General features: G+C 42.0%; 2 protein-coding genes across 5 annotated transcripts in view; both read left to right on the top strand.

The window, feature by feature from the left end:
* Positions 1 to 11,005, top strand: part of LOC129523581 (sortilin-like) — a 55,753-nt gene extending 44,748 nt beyond the window's left edge. The window contains exons 6-10 of one of the 3 annotated variants that reach the window (XM_055355454.2): positions 2,163 to 2,236; positions 5,641 to 5,690; positions 7,291 to 7,418; positions 8,895 to 10,817; positions 10,930 to 11,005. In XM_055355454.2, the coding sequence (XP_055211429.1) occupies positions 2,163 to 2,236; positions 5,641 to 5,690; positions 7,291 to 7,418; positions 8,895 to 9,164 (522 nt within the window). In that variant the 3' untranslated portion in view covers positions 9,165 to 10,817; positions 10,930 to 11,005. Of the gene's footprint in view, positions 1 to 2,162; positions 2,237 to 5,640; positions 5,691 to 7,287; positions 7,419 to 8,889; positions 10,818 to 10,929 lie in introns of those variants that run through there. The other 2 variants (XM_055355453.2, XM_055355460.2) reach the window with 2 other exon arrangements.
* A 1,498-nt stretch (positions 11,006 to 12,503) lies between these two features.
* Positions 12,504 to 21,451, top strand: part of LOC129525330 (neuroblastoma breakpoint family member 1-like) — a 79,415-nt gene continuing 70,467 nt past the window's right edge. Inside the window, exons 1-4 of one of the 2 annotated variants that reach the window (XM_063698343.1) lie at positions 12,504 to 12,518; positions 12,656 to 12,724; positions 15,845 to 16,021; positions 19,823 to 19,879. The gene's annotated coding sequence lies outside the window, so the exon portion shown is untranslated. Of the gene's footprint in view, positions 12,519 to 12,655; positions 12,725 to 15,844; positions 16,022 to 19,822; positions 19,880 to 21,451 lie in introns of those variants that run through there. The other variant, XM_055355280.2, reaches the window with a different exon arrangement.

Genomic DNA, 21,451 nt, shown 5'->3' with positions numbered 1-21,451 from the left:
CTAATTTTTTTGTATTTTTAGTAGAGACAGGGTTTCACCATGTTGGCCAGGCTGGTCTCGAACTCCTGACCTCAGGTGATCTGCCCGCCTCGGCCTCCCAAAGTGCTGGGATTACAGGTGTGAGCCACTGTGTCCGGCCTCAGAGTTATGCTTAGCAGTGTAGGCCAGAGGAAGGAAACTAGCTTGCAGGGGAGTAAGCTTCAGATCTTAGAACAACAATTCCTGGAAATTGGCCTCCAGCAGCTTAAGCTGAAAGCACTACAAGGGAGCAAGGAGTGAACAGACCCATAGAGCTCCCCTTTGACTACTGCATCTTCCTTACCAAGTGTCTCAGGGTTATTAAAACAGCACTGTCCTCAGGAAGAGACAGATACGATCTGCTTCTGTACCTGAAATTTCTTCCATTTAAGGGTAAGTCTGAAGTACATATAATTGGGATGGGGAAGAGGGACCAATTTGTACTAAAGTGCAAATCAGTGGTATCAAATTCTGCCTTGTCTTTATAAGTAGAATTAGGTAAATTAGAAATGCTAGGATGTGAGTATTACCAGGGGAGAAAAAGTTAGAGGAGAATGGTGGGTGAGAGTACAGGAGTACTGAACATAAATTCTGCCTAAGTAAGTTACATTTAATTTCAGCTAGACTAGGACATCTCTGTCCCATCTCCACTGAGGCGGAGCTCAGTAAGCTCACATTGCCGGTGTAATGTTGTCAGTCAGAATTTTGTTAAGTCTCTGCTACATTTCAAACTATTGGCCAATCCCTCCTTTTGAGAACTCTAATTGTTTGGCTTCTGTGACATTATTCCTTTTAGTTCCTTCCTTAACCTCCTTTCAGCCTACCCTTAAATGCCTACTCATTTCACTGAGCATTCTCTTCCACTCTTACCATTTAGCTGCCACCACCTATAATGTATAAGATTTTCAAATCCTTATCTCTAGCCCTGGCTTTCCCCTAATGCATCATATTCCTGTCTTGCTGCCCCCTGAATATCTCTAGCTGGATGTTCCACAAGCACCTTAAATCAACTTAAAACTGAGCTTCCTCCCTACTCTTCTCTCAGACCTGATCTTCTTCCCTTAATCCTTATACTAGTTAATGATATCACAATGCATCCTATATCCCAACCAGGAAACTAGAGTGACCAACTTACATGCATGTGCATGCACGTGCGTACACACACACACACACACACACACCCCTACCTCTCATCCTGCCCTGCAGGAGAAGTCATCCAGTTCTACTATGCTAGCTTCTAAATTCTTGCAGAGCCTGTTCCTCATGGCCAGTGTTCAAGACCTCATTAGCTCTTACCGAACTAATGTGGCAGTCATTCACTGCTTTTCCTTGCCTCTAGTCTGGACCCTCTGAAATCCATCTTTCCCATTCACGTCCAAGTACTCCACCTAAGAAAGTGAAACGGACTGTGTCATCCTCCTGCTTAGCACACATTCCTCCTGAGAGCACCTCATATGCAATAAACCCTGGAGTCCTTACCATGGCACAGAAGGAAGGCTCTCTGTGAGCTGGCCTCACCTTTCTGCCTAGCGTTAGTTCCTCATTTGCTTACCTTGGAATTTGCACTCAAGTAATGCCTGATGGCTTTTAGCTCCCTGCACACACTGCAGGGTTTATGACCTCCTTGTGTTTGCTAATACTAGTCTCTCTTTGTGCAGCAACACCTCATCTCCCTGTTTGCCTTCTTTTGGTCCCACTGCTCATCATTTAAAACTCAGTGCACCTGTCTTCTTCAGGACACCATCTCTGATGCAGTGTTCGTCCTCTCCTCACTTCTATACTAGACCATATTTTATAACTCTGCATAGTGTTGAACTTTCTTCTTATCTATGCGCCTTGTTAAACTGTGAGCCCCTTCTCTCAGCAGGGAGTGTGTCTTATTCATCTTTGTATCCCCAGTGCAACATCTGGTACAGTGCCTGGCACATAATAGGCACTTCATACGCATTTGTTATTCTGAACTTCCAAGACCCCAAAAGGGCCCAGATAAACCATGTGTGTGTCTGTGGAGCTCGGGCAGCTCTGATGGAGCTTCAGTGTGTGTTTTTCCTGTCCTGAATGATTGGATATGAAATATTAAAGGTCATACAAGCAACCACACAGGATAAAGCTAGAATTTTGATAAGTCATTTATAATCTTTCAGAATGGCCTGTGGGTGTCCAAGAATTTTGGGGGAAAATGGGAAGAAATCCACAAAGCAGTATGTTTGGCCAAATGGTGAGTAACAGAAGACTCCATCTGTGCAGAGCCCTAAACCCTTCCTGATAGCGCTGCCAAAAATCACATGAATAAATATTGAGCACTTACTGTGTGCCAAGTACTCTTCAGGGTGCCATAAGAGATGTTGGGGAGGGGTGTGACACAGGCCTTGACCTGGAGGAGCTTCTCATTCCACTGGAAAAGAAGACTTGGTCTCACTTAAATGTTAGAACATAAAGTATAAAACAAGGCAGGTGACTGAGTTGCTGCTGCCTGCCCAGGGTTCATTCTCCATGAATGGTGACATCAATTAAAATACAATAAAATATAGCTTTAATTTAGGGATTTAAATACTTCTCCATGCCCAGATTTACCCTCTTGTCTAGAGTTCCATTTCAGTCATGTAGAACATGGCAAGGAATCAGGAAGAAAGCTGAAAGAGCTTCCAGACTCCTGAAGTCACATTGCGCACCAAAACTCATTCACTTTTCTCGGAGAGATTCCCTGCCCCTCCGGGTGCCTGCTTAAGGAGGATGTAGTGGAGGGAGCTCTTACTTGGGAGTCTCGTCACCTTTGTTCTGTCCTCACTCTGCTGCTAGTCAGGGGCTCAACCTTTCTGGGCTTTAGTTTTTTCCTTTTGTGAAAGGAGGCTTATTTGGAGAATGTGGGGATGGCTAAGCAAGAACTGAATTAACAGGCTTCATGCCTCCAAAATCTGATTAGGCTCAGAATGTTGTTTAGAGCCTCTTTCTCCTTTCCCTTTGACTAATTTCAGCTAATTTGTGAATCCCAGTTTATAGCAGATTGGTTACAGAGATAGGATATGTAACTGCTGCAATAAGCACGTAACAGCATTAGAATTACAGCCTGAGAGCTGGAAGGAGGTGGAATTACTCTAAAAGAGCAGACAAAAACTTAGAGAATAAACAGTATTAAATTATTTAGTGCTAGATCAAGAAAGTACACCTGTGTTAGTAACTTCTAATGGGAACACTGTGTTATAGTTTGATAGAATTGATGTTCATGATGATGACCCACAATCCGAAGAGTTTCCTGTACTCTAGGAATCAGGAAAGTGTAGAATACAGATTTGAAATATGTCTACCAAGATTGATTAAAATATTAAATATATTGCTTAAATAAAGTAGGCCTTTTATAGAAGTGTTCATGTTCTTGTTCTTAAGATAGGGTATTGCTCTTTTGTCCAGGCTAGAGTACAGTGGCACAGTCATGGCTTACCACAGCCTTGACCTCCTGGACTTAAGTGATCCTTCTGCCTCAGCCTCCCAAGTAGCTGGGACTACAGGCATGTGCCACCATGCCTAGCTAATTTTTGTATTTTTATTTTGTAGAGATAGGGGGTCTCACTATGTTGCCCAGGCTGGTCTCAAACTCCTGTGCTAAAGCAATCCTTCCTCCTCAGCCTCCCAGAGTACTGGGATTATAGGTATGGGCTACCATGCCTAGCCCCAGAAATGTTTTTTTAATGAGGTTTTTATAGCACCACTCTGGTACACATGCCACATTTGCTTTCGTTTTATGTATTCTAATGAATTGTATTTGTACCTTATACAGTTTTATCAGGAAGGAAGGATTTTTTTTTCTTGAGACGGAGTCTTGCTCTGTTGCCCAGGCTGGGGTGCTGTGGTGCAGTTTCGGCTTACTGCAGTCTCCACCTCCCAGGTTCAAGTGATTCTCCTGCCTCAGCCTCCTGAGTAGCTGGGATTACAGGCATGTGCCACCACACCCAGCTAACTTTTGTATTTTTAGTAGCAATGGGGTTTCACCATGTTGGCCAAGCTGGTCTCAAACTCCTGACCTCCTGATCCACCCACCTCAGCCTCCCAAAAGTGCTGGGATTACAGGGCATGAGCCACCGTACCAGGTGGAAGTAATTTTTAAGATAACTAAGTTAAATTGTTTCACTCCTGATGGAACTAAAACATGTAGGTCATGTGTAAATAATTTTTTTTTCTTTTTTTAAGATAAGGCCTGGCTCTGTCACCCAGACTGGGATGTAGTGGCACGATCTCTGCTCATTGCAGCCTCTGCCTCCTGGGCTCAAGTGATCCTCGCACTTCAGCCTTCCCAGTAGCTGGAACTACAGGCATACACCTGGCTAAGTTTTGTTAAATTTTAATCATTAAAACTCATCTTTAGCCAAGTGCAGTGGCTCATACCCATAATCCAAGCACTTTGGGAGGCTGAGATGGAAGGATCGCTTGAGACCAGGAATTCAAGACCAGCCTGGGCAACAGAGTGAGACCCCATCTCTACAAAAAATTAAAGAAAAAAAAAAGCCAAGCATGGTGGTGCACACCTGTAGTCCTCGTTACTCAAGAGAATGAGATGGGAGGATCACTTTAGCGGAGGAGTTCGAGGCTGCAGTGAGCTGTGATTGCACCACTGCACTCCAAACTAGGTGACAGAGCAAGACTCCGTCACTTAAATAAACAAACAAAACCTTATCTTTAAAACTAATAAGTTATTTTAAAATAGGATTTTGTTTTGTATCCTGTGCAAGGTTTTTACTTTTGTAACATGTTTTTTTTTTTTTGTTTAGTGTCTAAATATGAATAACCAGGATGCTGCTGTTTACTCACCTTTTTAGATCTCTAGTTTCTAGGAATTTACAACCAAAAGTTCTGAAAGAACATGCTCAAAACCAACACCTTTTTTTGGTTGCAATCCAGTAAGTGCCAGGAGGGTCTGAATCTAGTTCCCTGCAAACTCCCTTTCCAGGTTACATTTTAAATAATTCAACCTCTGACCTAGTTGTCTATTTGAGATGGAAGAACTAAATTATTTAACTCATACAAAGCATTGAACTAGATTCTGAAGGGAAACAGCAAAGTATAGTACCTGCCCTGAAGAAGCTAATTTATATAGTAGGAAAGGTAAGGCATATACTATGCAAGTAAAATAAAAAACAGGAGGCAAATGCATGCCAAGTGGCTGTGCAGATGGTACAGTGCTCTAAAACAGAGTTTCTCAACCTCAGCACTAATGACATTTTGGATCAAAGAATTCTTTATTGTGGAGGACTGTCCTGTGCATCATAAAATGTGTAGCAACATCCCTGGCCTCTACCCGGTAGATGCCAATAACACCTCCGCCATCCACCCCTCAGTTGTGATGATCAAAAATGTCAGAGGCAAATGTTGAGAGGGTGAGTAGACCAGCATGACTGCCTGAAAGAGTTCACGTAAAGAAGTGGTGGACTGTAGACAACACATGGGCCGGGCAGTGGGGAGCTTGACAGGCAGAGCTGTGAAGGACCAGGGCTCAGCACCTGAGAAGTGGTGCTTGTCAGTGCCTGTGAATGAAGCTTGTTAGACCTGCTAGGAAGTTTGTGAGTAAGGTCAACACAGTCCTTCAGCAGTCTTAAACCATTTCTTTTCCCCGTTTTTGCCTCATTGTAGGGGATCAGACAACACCATCTTCTTTACAACCTATGCAAATGGCTCCTGCAGTAAGTATATTTTAGTCCCAGAAAATAATGTCCTGTTGTCCATTCATGGTAGAATTTTCTGGGTTGTGCGAGGTAGAAACATAAAAGGTCCCTCCATTCTCCTGAAATTGTAATAGCTAAAGAAAGCTGTTAGTGGTTATTAAAATCTTGAAAGTAAAACCAAATTACTACACTACCCAGATCAAGTAAAAATATAGGCTATACGTAGAGGCAATATTTAATCTTAGCAATGTATTTATGTAAAGCAAATATTATGCTACAGACAATAGCAAATTGAAATGCATGGTTATTTCTACAGGAAAGCAAGGGTTGTGTTTGTGTTTGCAGAAGCAGCTGGCTTCCCAAACTCTGACACAATTTCAAAACAGAAAGCAAAATCTTTCATTTACTCATTCAACAGATATTTGAGCACATATGCTAAACACTGTTCTAAGGATGGAGAGAAGAAAACACCCAAGGCCTGCCCTCATGGAATGTAAATTCAAGAAAACCAAAACTCCAGCTGGGCAAGATGGTTGCATGCCTGCAGTCCCAGCTACTTGGGAGGCTGAGACAGCAGGATTGCTTGAGCCCAGAAGTTCAAGGACAGCTTGGGCAATGTGGCAAGACCCCCAGCCCTTAAAAGAAAAGAAAAGAAAACTCAAGACAATTTAAAATAGGATAAGATAATTCCAAACTGTGCCATGAAGAAAGTAAAGCAGCACGCTGTGGCTTTTTTTTTTTTTTTTTTTTTTTTGAGATGGAGTCTTGCTCTGTCGCCCAGGCTGGAGTGCAGTGGCGCCATCTCCGCTCACTGCAAGCTCCGCCTCCTGGGTTTACACCATTCTCCTGCCTCAGCCTCCTGTGTAGCTGGGACTACAGACGCCTGTCACCACGCCCGGCTAATTTTTTGTATTTTTAGTAGAGATGGGGTTTCACCGTGTTAGCCAGGGTGGTCTTGAACTCCTGACCTCGTGATCCACCCGGCTCGGCCTCCCAAAGTGCTGGGATTACAGGCGTGAGCCACCGCACCCGTCTGCTGTGGCTTTGATGTTTTTATGAAACACTGTATTAGAATTAAGTAATCTCTTACCTTTCCATTGAGCATAAAATCTGAAATGTATAAAATAAAACACAAATATGAATTGCCTATATCTAATGCTGTATCACTTTTTTTTTTTTTTTTATGAGACGGAGTCTTGCTCTGTCACACAGGCTGGAGCGCAGTGGCGCGATCTCTGCCCACTGAAAACTCTGTGTCCCGGGTTCACGCCATTCTCCTGCCTCAGCCTCCCGAGTAGCTGGGACTACAGGCGCCCACCACCACGCCTGGCTAAATTTTTTGTATTTTTAGTACAGATGGGGTTTCATGGTGTTAGCCAGTTTGGTCTCTATCTCCTGACCCCGTGATCCGCCCACCTCAGCCTCCCAAAGTGCTGGGATTACAGGCATGAGCCACTGCGCCTGGCCGCTGTATCACATTTTATGTTGTCACTTGATTAACATGCATAGTATTTAAAATGCTTTAGCTATAAAATTAAGACTGATTCTAAAACAACTGCTTTGAACTAGGCTCACCAGTAAGTGAAATTTTAATTAATATTTTGTCTTGTTTAAGAAGCTGACCTTGGGGCTCTGGAATTATGGAGAACTTCAGACTTGGGAAAAAGCTTCAAAACTATTGGTGTGAAAATCTACTCATTTGGTCTTGGGGGATGTTTCCTTTTTGCCTCTGTGATGGCTGATAAGGTAGGTATTGCCCTCTCCCCTTTGGGGTCTGATATTTCTGCAAATATCTCTCGTATAGATTCTCTTTATTACTTGGCATTGACAGAGTTTCTTGTCTTTTTGTTATATTTAGTACCACTGTGAGTGTTAGGGGTGATTCTTTTTGCAAAGGCTGATTGACTGATAGGCTACTCTGCACTTTGGCCTTCTGTCACCATGTGAATTCTGTTATCTTTTTTGGGATTGTTTTTTTTTTTGAAACAAAGTCTCTCTCTGTTGCCTAGGCTGGAGTGCAGTGATGCAATCTCGGCTCACTGCACCCTCCGCCTCCCAGATTAAAGCAATTCACCTGCCTCAACCTCCCAAGTAAGTGGGACTATATATAGGTGTGCACCACCACACCCGGATAATTTTTGTATTTTTAGTAGAGATGGGGTTTTGCCATGTTGGCCGGGCTGGTCTTGAACTCCTGAGCTCAGGTGATCCCCCCGCCTCAGCCTCCCAAAGTGCTGGGATTATAGGCGTGAGCCACCGCGCCCGGCCAGGATATTTTGATCCAGTGTTTGGGCATTACTCAGACATGGACATCTGTAGAAAGCAATCTCTTGCTCATTATCTAAGAATAAAAATACAATTAGATAACATTAATTGAGTGCCTACTATATGCTAGGTACTATTCTAAGTCCCAGGAATATGGCAGTGAACAAAACAGATGAATTTCCTGCTCTCAGAACTTATGTTTAAGGGGGAAAATAAATACTCAAAAAATAAATATGAAGGCTGGGGGTAGTGGCTCACACTTGTAATCTCAGGACTTTGGGAGGCTGAGGCGGGTGGATCCCTTGAGCCCAGGAATTCAAGACCAGCCTGGGCAACATGACAAAACCCTGTCTCTACAAAAAATGAGAAAATTAGCCAGGCATGGTGGCATGTGCCTGTAGTCTCAGCTACTTGGGAGGCTGAGGTGGGAGGATCATCTGAGCCTGGGGAGGTTGAGGCTGCTGTGAGCTGTGATCATGCCACTGCATTCCAGCCTGGGTAACAGCACAAGACCCTGTCTCATAAATAAATATAAATGTGAGTGTGTGTGTATCAGGTAATAATTAAAGCCACGAAGGAATCTAAAACAGTAAGAAAACAAAGTGTCAGGAGTCAGTGCTATTTTAGGCAGACTGTTTAGGATGGGCTCTCTGAGACCTAAGTGAAACAAGAACTTGACCATGTGGCCATCTGGGAGGAGAGTAGGATGAGGCACAGCCAGTGCAGAGACCCTCAGGCTGGAGCATGCCCGATCAATCCAAGCAAAGGGGAGAAGGGCAGTATGGGGGGAGCACAGAGAATAATAGTCCAAAGTGGGGCCAGAGGGGGCCTGGCCAGACCTCATGTGGCCTTTGTAGATCACAATTAGGATGTGGGCCTTACTCTTCTTGTGTTGGGAGCTGTGAGAGGGTTGTGAGCAGGGGAATGCTGATATTTGGCTTCTCTTTTGAAGAATAGGTGTGCGCAGAACAGCCTGACAGGGGCACGCGCAGAAGCAGCGGGAGCGCCGGGAGCTCTCTCAGGAGTCCAAGCTGGGGAGGTGGTAGCTTGGCCAGGCTCTTGGCAGTGGGTAAGGGGGCAGGTGGTGAGACTGTGGATATATTTTTAAACATATTACTAATAGGACTTGCTGATGGATTTGATGTGGGTTGTGAGAGAATGAGTGGAATCAAGGGTACCTTTAAGAGTCTGTATCCTGAGCGCCTGAATGGTGGTGCCATTTTCTAGGATGGCAAAGACTGCAGGAGGAGCAGGTTGTGGGAGAAAAATCAAGAATTCTGTTTTGGGCCGAGCATGGTGGCTCACGTGTTAATCCCAGCCCTTTAGGAGGCTAAGGCGAGCAAATCACTTGCGGTCAGGAGTTTGAGAGCAGCCTGGCCAACATGGCGAAACCCTGTCTCTACTAAAAAATACAAAAAATTAGCCAAGCGTGGTGGCGCATGCCTGTAATCCCAGCTACTCGGGAGGCTGATGCACAAGAATCAATTGGACTGTGGAGACAGAGGTTGCAGTGAGCCAAGATCATGCTGCTGCACTCCAGCCTGGGCAACAGAGTGAGACTCTGTCTCAAAAAAAATAAAAAAAGAATTCAGTTCTGCATATGAGACACCTATTAGATATCTGAATGGAGATGTCAAGTGAGCATTTGGGTATATGAATCTCCCTAATTGCTATGGTATTTGAAGCCATGTGACCAGATGATATCTTCTGGAGGAGTAAGTAGGTAGCAAAGAGGTGGGAGGACTGAGCAAGCCCTGAAGCACCCACAACTGAAAGGTTGGAAAGAGAAGAATCCAGCAAAGAAGACTGAGAGGGAGGGATCAGGGAGGAAGAGGGAAATCAGGACCATTGAGTTAGGTGCATTCTGAGAATTATCCACTGGAGTTGGCGACGTGGAGGTTGTTGGTGACCTTGACAAAAGCACTTCATTGGAAGTTAAAAGGTAGATTGGAGTGACTTCAGTGAGAACTAGAGATGAAGAAGTAGGCAGTAAATACAGATAACTCTCCAGAGCCATTTTGTAATATCCTCCCAATAACCCTGTGAGCTAATAGTATTACCTCAGTTTTATAGGTGAGGAAATTGAGTAACTTACCTAGGGTCAACCAGTAGTGGAATCCTGCTGGAAATCAGACTCAAATTCCAGAGGTAGCTTCCTATGCTATACTGCATATATGGTATAATGCTGTCTACAGAATTAAAATTTTGCGATGTACTTTTGAACTCTGGTTTCTACCTACAGTAATGAGAATAAGATTCAAAGTAATGCCGTGGTCCCTATATCTATTGAGATGATCCTGAATAACGTCTACCTTACCATGCTTTAACAAGTATCACTGAGTAATTTTTTATTTAACCGTTACGGTGCTGTGACTCCGATAGGATCAGGTTCATCATTGGACCCCCAGACCTCTCACCCAGGACCCCAAGTGTGCACCTTTGAAGCCATTGTCTTCACTCCTGACTGATAGATCGGGGACACGCTAACACATGGGTTTATCATTTTTGCTTCCCATGGGGCATCTTTAATTGCTCTTGAGCAATGAAACTGTATTGATATTACTCTCTGTCAGCCATTGTAAGTTCAAGGTACCAGAGGAAGGCTTGGGTCACCCAGAAATCCCGTTAATCTGAAATCAGATTTATAAGCCATATACCCTGCATCTTGAAACCCTCCTGCTCTTTTCAGGACCCTGTTTATAATTTTTAATATGCTAACATAATGAAGGGCTCTTTGCTTGGAAGAGTAATACTTTTAGCAGGTTGCTTTATTTACCAAGGCCAGCTTAATTCTTAGCTTATAAGAATCAGTTCTTACGTGTTTATTACAGATATTTCTTAAGAAGCAGAGTTGAGCCTTCATCATAAATAACTGTTAAAGTAAGGATCAGAATTAGCATGTGCACCTTGACATCACCATACCAGGATACTGCTCAATGTTGTGATGGTTGTATTGACTAATAGAACCTGTCTTTCTCTGACATTTTTGTAGAGACTTAAGAAACAATGAAATTTCATGGGCCAAAGAAGATGCTAGTGAAGCCTTTGCTGGACTCAACAAGTCTCACTAAACTGTATGTATTATAGTATTTATGTATGTCTACATAGGCATGTTTTCAAGAGCCGGCTGTAAATATGATTGAATTATGTTTATTTCATATGGCTACAAAGTCTGAGCTTTCTGACACTCTGGGAGCTCTGTGGGGTTTCATTGTTTGTTTGTTTGTTCGTTTTTTTGAAACTGAGTCTCACTCTGTATCCCAGGCTGGGATGCAGTGGCGCGATCTCGGCTCACTACAACCTCTGCCTCCTAGGTCCTGGTTCAAGCAATTCTCCTGCCTCAGCCTCCTGAGTAGCTTGGATTACAAGCGCATGCCACCATGCCCAGCTAATTTTTGTATTTTTAGTAGAGACAGGGTTTCACCATCTTGGCCAGGCTGGTCTTGAACTCCTGACCTCATGATCTGCCTGCTTCAGCCTCCCAAAGTGCCCGGATTATAGGTATGAGCCACTGAACTTGGCTGGTTTTTTTCTTTTCTTTTTTTTTTTTTTTTGAGACAGGGTCTTGCTCTGTCACCCAGGCTGGAGTGCTGTGGTGCAATCACAGCTCACAGCAGCTTCAACCTCCTAGGCTCAAGTGATCTCCCACCTTGGCCTCCTAAGGAGCTAGGACTAAAGGTGTGTATCACCATGCCTAGCTAATTAAAATTTTTTTTTTGTAGAGACAGAGTCTCACTATATTGCCCAGGCTGGTGTTGAACTCCTGGGCTCAAGTGATCCTCCCACCTTGGCCTCCCAAAGTGCTGGGATTATAGGCATGAGCCCCCATGCCCAGCTAGTTTTTTTGTTTTTGTGTTTTTTTTGTTGTTGTTGTCGGGGCACTTTTTATTGAAAAAGCATTCCTGTGGACACTTAAAGAGAAGTTATTTATGGAAGTAGAATTTCTATTCAAGTAAAAGGAATGCATTGAGAAAGTAGAGTAATGTGTTGGTAATCTGTTTAATTTGTAGTTTGTTTAATTGTAGGAGATTTATGAGTAATTTATCTAGCAGAAGTAGAGCATTCTCTCACATAAGATTTTAGATCTTTTCCCATGAGAAGAATTTCTCCAAAGGTTCACACTTGTCTGAATTTCTTTCATCTGACAATCTTTTGCTCTGAATGGAGACATGAGGAATATAAGGAATTTAACATCTGAAAATTACCAGTTTATCAGTGGTCAAGATGGTTGTTCACCTCATTGAGCTTTAACATCTTGACAGACACTTTCATGCTATGTTTTGCATTGATTAATAATTAAATTTCATAACTTTCTTAAAAATGCACGTTCTCATCAAATTGTACACATTAAATATGTGTAGTTTTTAGTATATCAGTTGTACCTCAGTAAAGCTGTTAAGTATATAAAAAAGTACGCTACGCTTATTTTCACTTTTTATAGGTAAATGTTTAATGAATTTAATTTTGTTTAGTGGAGAGCTTTCTTAGAAAGGTCTGTTTATATTTCAGAATCTTACAAGGAAACCAGATTAAGTCAATTACAAAGAAAGCATTCATTGGTCTTGAATCCCTTGAGCATCTGTAAGTATTTTGCATACATTTTGCTTACTCTATAAATAATCTTTGCTATTAGCAGAGGTTTTCATGACCATGTAAAGTGTTTATGTAACTTGATATAGAAATGGTGACTGATAATATTTCATTTCTCTTTATTTCAGAGATTTGAACAATAATGCTATAATGTCTATCCAAGAAAATGCTTTTTCTCAGACTCATTTAAAAGAACTGTAAGTAACTTGTCTTTTTAAAATCACCAGTTGGATCATTGTTCCTGCTTGTTGTGCTTAAAGTGTGATGGGAGTGACCCAAGTTATTTCCAAAAGCACACAGTTCAGGCAGGAAAAAAGAAAGTATTAATACTCAGTTATTTAAGCGGCTAGAGGTAATTTTAAAATAGCCAACATTGAAAAGCCCAGAGTGTGTGGCACCAAGACCTTCTGTTTTGCCTGTTCTACCAATGCTCATAATTAGGAGACCTCAGCACTGCTCCTTATGCTTTATGTATACCCTACTGTTCCTTTTTGGATTATGAGAAACATGTGTTACCAGTTCTTAACACCTTGTGTGGGTTACAATAAAGGTATTATGTGATTTTGTTTTATAGTTTCCGAGGTGATTTAACAGTTAGTATAATTGTCAGAGACGGTTCTCTAACCTGTTCAAACTACTAAAATGTCAAAATAGACAAGTGTGTGTATGTATCATTTTATACCCTTTTTCATTGATGAGTTTTAAAAATTGTTCTTACTGGTTTCGAGATTTCCCTAGGGGATTGGAGGTTAGTTGGGCATTGGTATTATTTATATTTATATATTTTTATATTTTTTTGGAGACAGTCTTACTCTATCCCCTAGGCTGGAGTGCAGTGGTGCGATCTCGGCCCACTGCAACCTCTGCCTCCTGGGTTCAAGCAGTTCTCACCTCAGCCTCCTGAGTAGCTGGGATTACAGGCGCCTGCCACCACACCCGGCTAATGTTTGTATTTTTAGTAGAGACAGGGTTTCGCCATGTTGGCCAGCTGGTCTCGAACTCCTGACCTCAGGTGATCTGTCTGCTTCAGCCTCCCAAAGTGTTGGGATTACAGGCGTGAGCCACCGGTCCCGCCTGGTATTATTTTTAAACTCCATTGATTCAAATATGCAGTCAGGGGTAAGAACCACTAGATTATAGAAATTATTTTGCCTTGCCTGGGAAGCTACTCAAAGGATACTCTGTGGAGCAGAACTGGTTGATGAGAAGATAAGGATAGAAATGCAGAATAAGCCTTTAGAAACTTTTAGAACAATTTGACATTACTGTGACACTTTTGTTGTAGTTTATAAAAGTATTGGTCTGCAGTGGATTGGAAATTTAAAAGACTGGTGCTTACCATGGATAATTTGAGATGCACTGGAAATGTGTGAGTTTTCAAACGGCCTAGGCTCAAATCCTTACTCCATTCCTTACAACTGTGTGATAATGGGCAAACTGTTAGCCTACGACTCAGTTTCTGTTCCCAGAATGGGAATAGCACCTCCCTCAGGGTTATGTGAAGATAAAGTGAGATAACTTGTTTACTCAAATATTTATTCATCATCTGCTATGTAGGATACTGTTCTGGATGATGAAAACATTAGTGCACAAGACAGAGTCTCTGTACTCATAGCATATTACAGTAAATCCTAGTGAGGAAGATAAATAATAGACCAGTAGATATATAATATCTCATCAGGTAACAACTGAAGAAAAAAAAAACTAAGTCAAAGGTATGAAGAGTGGTGGGGATTGCTATTTTAGATAAAGCAGTGAGGGGAAACTCTTTTGAAGATACAGCATTTGAACCAGGACCTTAATGAAATGGCAAACCATGTGAACACTGGGTGAATGGCTTTCCAGGCACAAGGAGTAGGAAGTAAAATGAGTTTAGAGAGTTAAGCAGAGTAGAATAATTAAATATCTACAATTTTTTTGATATTAATCATCTTATTTCTCATTAGTCGTTCTCTTCATTTGTTCCAGTATTTTTTTTTTAATTTAATTTTTTTTTTGAGATGCAATCTCGCTCTTTCCCAGGCAGGAGTCCAGTGGTGCCATCTCAGCTCACTGCAACCTCTGCCTCCCGGGTTCAAGTGATTCTCCTGCCTCAGCCCCCTGAGTAGCTGGGACTACAGGCGCCCCCCACCACGCCCGGTTAATTTTTTTGTATTTTTAGTAGAGATGAGGTTTCACTGTGTTAGCCAGGATGGTCTCAATCTCCTGACCTCGTGATCCGCCCGCCTCGGCCTCCCAAAGTGCTGGGATTACAGGCATGAGCCACTGCGCCTGGCCTGTCAAGATATTTTTTTTTTTACCCCAAACTGCTTTGTTCTAACCTACCTTTTTTGTTGTTCTTGAAAAGCATATCGAATTTACAGTTTTAATAGGTCTAACAATAAAATTATGTTCATATTTTTCTTTTTAAAGAGAGAGTTAGGAGGCAGATCATAATAGACCACGAGGAATTAGGATTTTTGCTTTCTTGTATGCATTAGGAAACTGGAGGGTTTTGAGAAAATGCTCAGCACAGAGCTTGGCACAGAGTAGAAGCTGAGTAATGTTAACAATAAAAACTAAAATTAAAATGTTATGAAAATCATCATTAGTTATTTTCTGCCAGATTTTTAAAGTAGATATTTTGATCTGTTGAGATATTTTGAGTTATTTCTTATAGGCTTAGTTTAATTATAAGTTGTGACTTACTACAAATTAGTATACTCTGCCCCCCTCCTTTTTTTTTTGCCAGTGATAACCTGAGAGCTGGCAAGAAAGTTTTAACTGTTACAAGAACTCAGTTTAACATAAAATTTAAACAGTAGGTCAAAGCAAATATTGCAGTCTCAATCTTCAGAGAGTCATTTAGTAATTTGAGAGTTGTCACAAAGATTCTTTGCTTAACCAACCCGTAGGCAAGCCCTTAAACCTTCTCCTAGGCCTAGCTGTGTAAAATCCAATTTTAGCACAAACCCTGTAAAACCAGTTTAGCAAGAACTCTTCCTCATTGTAGACCATTCCCAGGTGATGTCTGATCACCCTGGCCTGTCTTCAGCAAGAATCCTGTTAGGGTTTAGCCAGAGTCTTCCTTACTCTGGATGTTATTTTTTAGTAATTTCACATCCACTGAGTGGGATGAAAGCAAACCCACCTTGCTCCTTGGCTATACTTGCCCTTGCTGTTTCCCTACTGTCTCTCCCTCACTGAGTTGAACCCAGTCTCTCTCCCCAGCTGCAACATCACATTGCCGTGGTCCCTGTATCTATTGAGATGATCCTGAATAACGTCTACCTTACCATGCTTTAACAAGTATCACTGAGTAATTTTTTATTTAACAGTTACGGTGCTGTGACTCCGATAGGATCAGATTCATCATTGGACCCCCAGACCTCTCACCCAGGACCCCAAGTGTGCACCTTCGAAGCCATTGTCTTCACTCCTGACTGATAGATCGGGGGTCCAATGGTGAGTCAGACTAACGAACCATTGCTCCGGACAAACATCTGTTGAAGCTGGTAAGGAAAGATTTCGATTCTCAAGATTGTGAATATGTTCTCTGGAGTTGGGCTAGAGGCCAGACTTCTTTTGAAAGGTACCTCCTGGGCTTGAAGGTCTTCTTCCTGGCTCTTTCCTGAGTGGGGTTTATTCCCTGACTCCTTGGACTAAAAGTCCTTGGAACTCTGTGAGGCTACTCTGTTGTCTCTAATGGATCCTACTTCTCCTATGGCAATTTCTCTGGCATCTGAATCCCCTCTGTTTGAGCCCCTGCTAACTATATTGCTCCACCACTGGTTCTGTCCACCTCCTCCTTGTTGGACCTTTATTGGCCTGTTTGGAATACTTAAGATCTCCCCAGACCGCATCCTGTAAGCTGTCTTTCTTCCCATTGCTACTGCTCCTTATTCCTCCTCTTACCACCTTTAATGTTCCTTCCAGTTCCCTTGAGCCCTTTGATATGACTCCCTTCAAATTCTTACATCCTCCATCCATCTGTCCACCCACTGCTAGACTTTTTCCTTCTCATTCTGGACTCTTTGTCACTGGGACTGTAGGCCCCCCACCCTTCCTGGGGATCTCTCAGGGGACTTGGGGACTCCCAAAAGTAATGACTTGGGTTGAAAAGGAAAAAGAACAATTGGAAGTAGACTAAGTATTTTATCTACACTCAGATGGGCTTTGGAGATATCCAGACAGCCCCTAGATGTCTCTTCAGCCTCCATAAGATTACACATCATGGCAAAATAAAAGTTTTTTTTTTTTTGAGATGGAGTCTCCCTCTGTCACATAGGCTGGAGTGCAGTGGCACGATCTCAGCTCACTGCAGCCTCTGCCTTCCGGGTTCAAGCAGTTCTGCCTCAGCCTCCTGAAGAGCTGGGATTACAGGCGCCCACCACCACACCCAGCTAATTTTTGTATCTTTAGAAAAGAGGAGTGACCTTGTCCAATTTATGTTTTCTTAGGTATAATATAAGCTGAACTCAAAAGACCTGGGCTCATATCCTAACTCTACCATTTATTTTAGACGTGATACTGAATGCCTCCAAAATCTCAGTTTCCATTTCTAGAAAATGGAATTGAAAATGCCTACCTCAACCGGGCGCGGTGGCTCATGTCTGTAATCCCAGTACTTTGGGAGGCCGAGGCGGGCAGATCACGAGGTCATGAGTTCGAGACCAGCCTGGCCAATATGGTGAAACCCTGTCTCTACTAAAAATACAAAAATTAACCAGGCGTGGTGGCATGTGCCTGTAATCCCAGCTACTCAGGTGGCTGAGGCAGGAGAATTGCTTGAACCCGGGAGGTGGAGGTTGCGGTGAGCTGAGATCTCACCACTGCACTCCAGCCTGGTTGACAGAGCAAGACTCTGTCTCAAAAAATAAATAAATAAATAAATAAAGTATTTAGCCCAGTGCCTGGCCACAGACGAAACTTAATTCACAGTAGCTTCCTTCACTTCTATGTCTTTTGCTTCTTTCCATTCTTCATATACTAACCAAATCCTGACCACAAGTACTTAACAGAGTATACGGTATTCTCTCAACAAATGTGTGGATAGATTATACTAAAATATTGCTAGTGGTTGTCTTTGAGTAGTGAGGATTTGAGGAGCCTTCTCTCCCTCTTGGTTTAGTGGTACTTTCTAATTTTCTACTATAATTATATAACTTTAATGGAAAGTATTTTAAAATTTATATGCAAGTTTTTCATACACCTCCTATTATTGATGCAAAGCCTTGTGGGGAATACCAAAAAGTATAGAGAGATTTTAATAAATGTTGACCTAAAAAGTGTTATAAATATGACTTTTAAAGTAACCAAAAGCAACCAACAATTCTCAGTAAAAAAGTTGCATTAGAGCCAGGTGTGGTGGCTCATGCCTGTAATCCCAGATCAGAAAGCTCAGGTGGGAGGATCCTCTGAGTCCCGGAGTTAGAGACCAGTCTGGGCAACACAGCAGGTTCCTGTCTCACAACACAGTTGCATTAAAGTTCCCGCAATAGCAGTTTGTTCAAACCAACTGTTAGAGAAAAAATTACTCAATGAAACTTGTTAAAGCATTATAAAAGCATAGTAATCTTTGCCAGTGCCCCTCTTGTTTAATAACAATATGTCAACTTTGAACAGTTGAACAATGTAAGTCAATTTTTTTCATTCTTAAAATTGAAACTTTGCCAGGCGTGGTGGCTCACGCCTGTAATCCCAGCACTCTGGGAGGCCAAGGCAGGTGGATCACGAGGTCAAGAGATCAAGACCATCCTGGCCAGTATGGTGAAACCCCGTCTCTACTAAAAATACAAACATTAGCTGGGCATGGTGGCACGCACCTGTAGTCCCAGCTACTTGGGAGGCTGAGGCAGGAGAATCGCTTGAACCCGGGAGGCAGAGGTTGCAGTGGGCCGAGATTGCGCCACTGCACTCCAGCCTGGGCAACAGAGCGAGACTCTGTCTCAAAAAAAAAAAGAGTTAAAATTGAAATTTCTGTGGAATCAGATCTTAGATACTTTATGCCAAACATTAAACTTGATAAGGATTTGATCATGCACATAAAGCAAGTTCTCAAAATCATTTACTTTCCCTGCTTCTAAGTGGATGGGACATTTAAGGGGTCATTGAGAGAAAATACTGATTTTTCAGATATGTTTTACAGGGTTATAAACCACAAATACTTTTTCAGTGCTCTTAGTTTAGATTGCATTACACATTGCACGGTGTTGAAGTGGGTTTTCTTTTTGTTTTGTTTTTGGGAGACAGTCTCACTCTCTTGCCCAGGCTGATGTGCAGTGGCGTGATCTCGGCTCACTGCAACTTCTGCCTCCCGGGTTCAAGCAGTTCTCCTGCCTCAGACTACCAAGTAGCTGGGATTATAGGTGCCATCCACCACGCCCAGCTACTTTTTGTATTTTTAGTAGAGATAGGGTTTCGCCATGTTGGCCAGGCTGGTCTGGAACTCCTGACCACAGGTGATCCGCCCGCCTCTGCCTCCCAAAGTGCTAGGATTACAGGTGTGAGCCACTGAGCCTGGCCTAGTGCTGAAGTGTTTTTAGTGTTGATGAAATAATTTGACAATAATTATATGTTGTCTACAACAAAGATCTCTCAATGCTCCAATATATAGTAAGTGTTTCCCCATACTTTCATGGGAAAAATTTAAACCTCAAAAATTTAAAGGAAGGTACAATTAACACCCCTATACCCTTTATCTAGATTCACCAATTGTTAACTTTTTGCTGAATTTGTTCTATTTCCCTCCCTCCTCCTCTCTCATTTTATCTCTTGCTCTCTCTCCACATACACACAAATATATATATACATATATGCACAGTTTTTTTGCTGACCATTTAAAAGTTGCAGCCATGATGACACTTCACCTCTAAATATCTCAGCATGTATTTTTTAAGAACAAGTACATTTTCTAACAGAGACATCACCATTACCACACCCAAAGAAATTAACATCGATAAGGTAATATTAACTAATACAGAGTCCATACTCAAATTTCCCCAATGTTAAAAAAAGTCATTTGCAGATGTTTTTTTTCAATCAAGGATCACACATTTCATTTTATTGTAATGATTCTTTAGTCGTCTTCAAAACAGATCCCTGGCCACCCTTCTTCCCCTCTCTTTTTTTAGTGTCTTTCATGAGGTTGATATGTTTAAAGAATTTTGGCTGACAGTCTCAATTTGTTTTCTCATGATTTACGTTAAATGTTTTTGGCAAGAATAATGGATAGGTGTGTGGTAAGGTTTTAATACTGAAGACGTTTAGAATGAAAAGTAAAACAAAGGATGCTTTTCCTCTTTTCTTTCCTGCAGGATTCTGAACACAAGCAGTTTGCTCTGTGACTGCCATTTGAAGTGGCTACTTCAACGGTTGGTTGATAATAACTTTCAACATTCTGTGAATGTAAGCTGTGCACACCCTGAATGGCTAGCAGGGCAAAGCATCCTGAATGTGGATCTGAAAGATTTTGTCTGTGGTTTATATTTTTGTTTTAAAATTTTATATATTACACACTTATAATCTTAACAGAATTAAAAAAATTAAACCAGAATGGTTTTCCACTAGGAATTTTGTAATCATACAGTTTTAATTGCCATTAAAAATGATCACAGGCATTTTAATGAATGAAGGCTTTTCTCTTTTAGAGGGACTGTTAACCTTAGGTTAGGTATTTGGTAGTCAGATTCCTGAATCAAGCAATATGAGTTTTTTTATATGAACATTTTTAGTAGATCTTGAAAAGTGCCACCAGGTACTTTCCAAAAAGATAGCACTAGTTTAAAGTTGTCACCAGCAATGTATGAATATACTGATTCTGTGTGTTTCATATTTTTTGTGTGGTTTCATAACATTAAAGTGGCAGAGTTTTGTTTTTTCCTTGAGGGGAGAGAGATAGTCATAGACAAGTTGTCCTGATTCTAGCACTTATAATTTCAAATATACTTTTTTTTTTCTAATGGAGTCTTGCTGCGTCACCCAGGCTGGAGTGCAGTGGTGCGATCTCAGCTCACTGCAACCTCTGCCTCCCGGGTTCAAGCGATTCTCCTGTCTCAGCCTCCTGAGTAGCTGGGATTACAGGCGTGTGCCACCATACCTGGCTAATTTTTGTATGTTTAGTAGAGACGGAGTTTTGCCATGTTGGCCAGGCTGGTGTTGAACTCCTGACCTCAGGTGATCTGCCTGCCTCTGCCTCCCAAAGTGCTGGGATTACAGGTGTGAGCCACCGTGCCCAGACAATTTCAAGTATACTTCTATATTATTCTTTCTCAATTTGGAACATTTTCCTTTACACTTAAATGTCCTTTAGGCCGGGCACTGTGGCTCACACCTGTAATCCCAGCACTTTGGGAGGCTGAGGCAGGTGGGTCATCTGGGGTCTGGAGTTCGAGACCAGCCTGGCCAGCATGGCGAAACCCTGACTCTACTAAAAATACAAACATTAGCTGGGCGTGGTGGCACACGCCTGTAATCCCAGCTTCTCTGGAGGCTGAGGCAGGAGAATCGCTTGAACCGAGAGTTGGAGGTTGCAGTGAGGCAAGATTGTGCCACTGCATTCCAGTCTGGGCAACAGAGTGAGACTCTGTCTCAAGAAAACAATTTTTTTTTTCTTTAAAGTGGAATGACTGATTCTTAGCTTTACATAGGAGAACTTTTAGATCAGTGTATCTATGTTGGATATCCCTAGTATCTCTGATCATTTGAGTACCTATATATTGCCAAATCTGTTTTCACAGTGTACTTAAAGATGGTTGGAACAGAACACACACTTGGAAGTTCGGGCTCACAAAATACATCCATTGTTTTTTACAAAGTTTAAAGAAGAAAACAGAATCTAGTAAAGGTTAAATTCTGCTGACATTGCCACACATTCCCTTTTTACTTAGTTTTAAATATAGACATACCATATATTTCTTCCTCCCCTTCCACTTAACTGCTTTTAT

Source organism: Gorilla gorilla, chromosome 1 (genome assembly GCF_029281585.2).
Source record: "Gorilla gorilla gorilla isolate KB3781 chromosome 1, NHGRI_mGorGor1-v2.1_pri, whole genome shotgun sequence".
In the NCBI taxonomy this organism is placed as follows: Eukaryota; Metazoa; Chordata; class Mammalia; order Primates; family Hominidae; genus Gorilla; species Gorilla gorilla.
The sequence above is the reverse complement of the archived record's forward strand: the minus strand, read 5'-3'. Positions and strand labels throughout refer to the sequence as shown.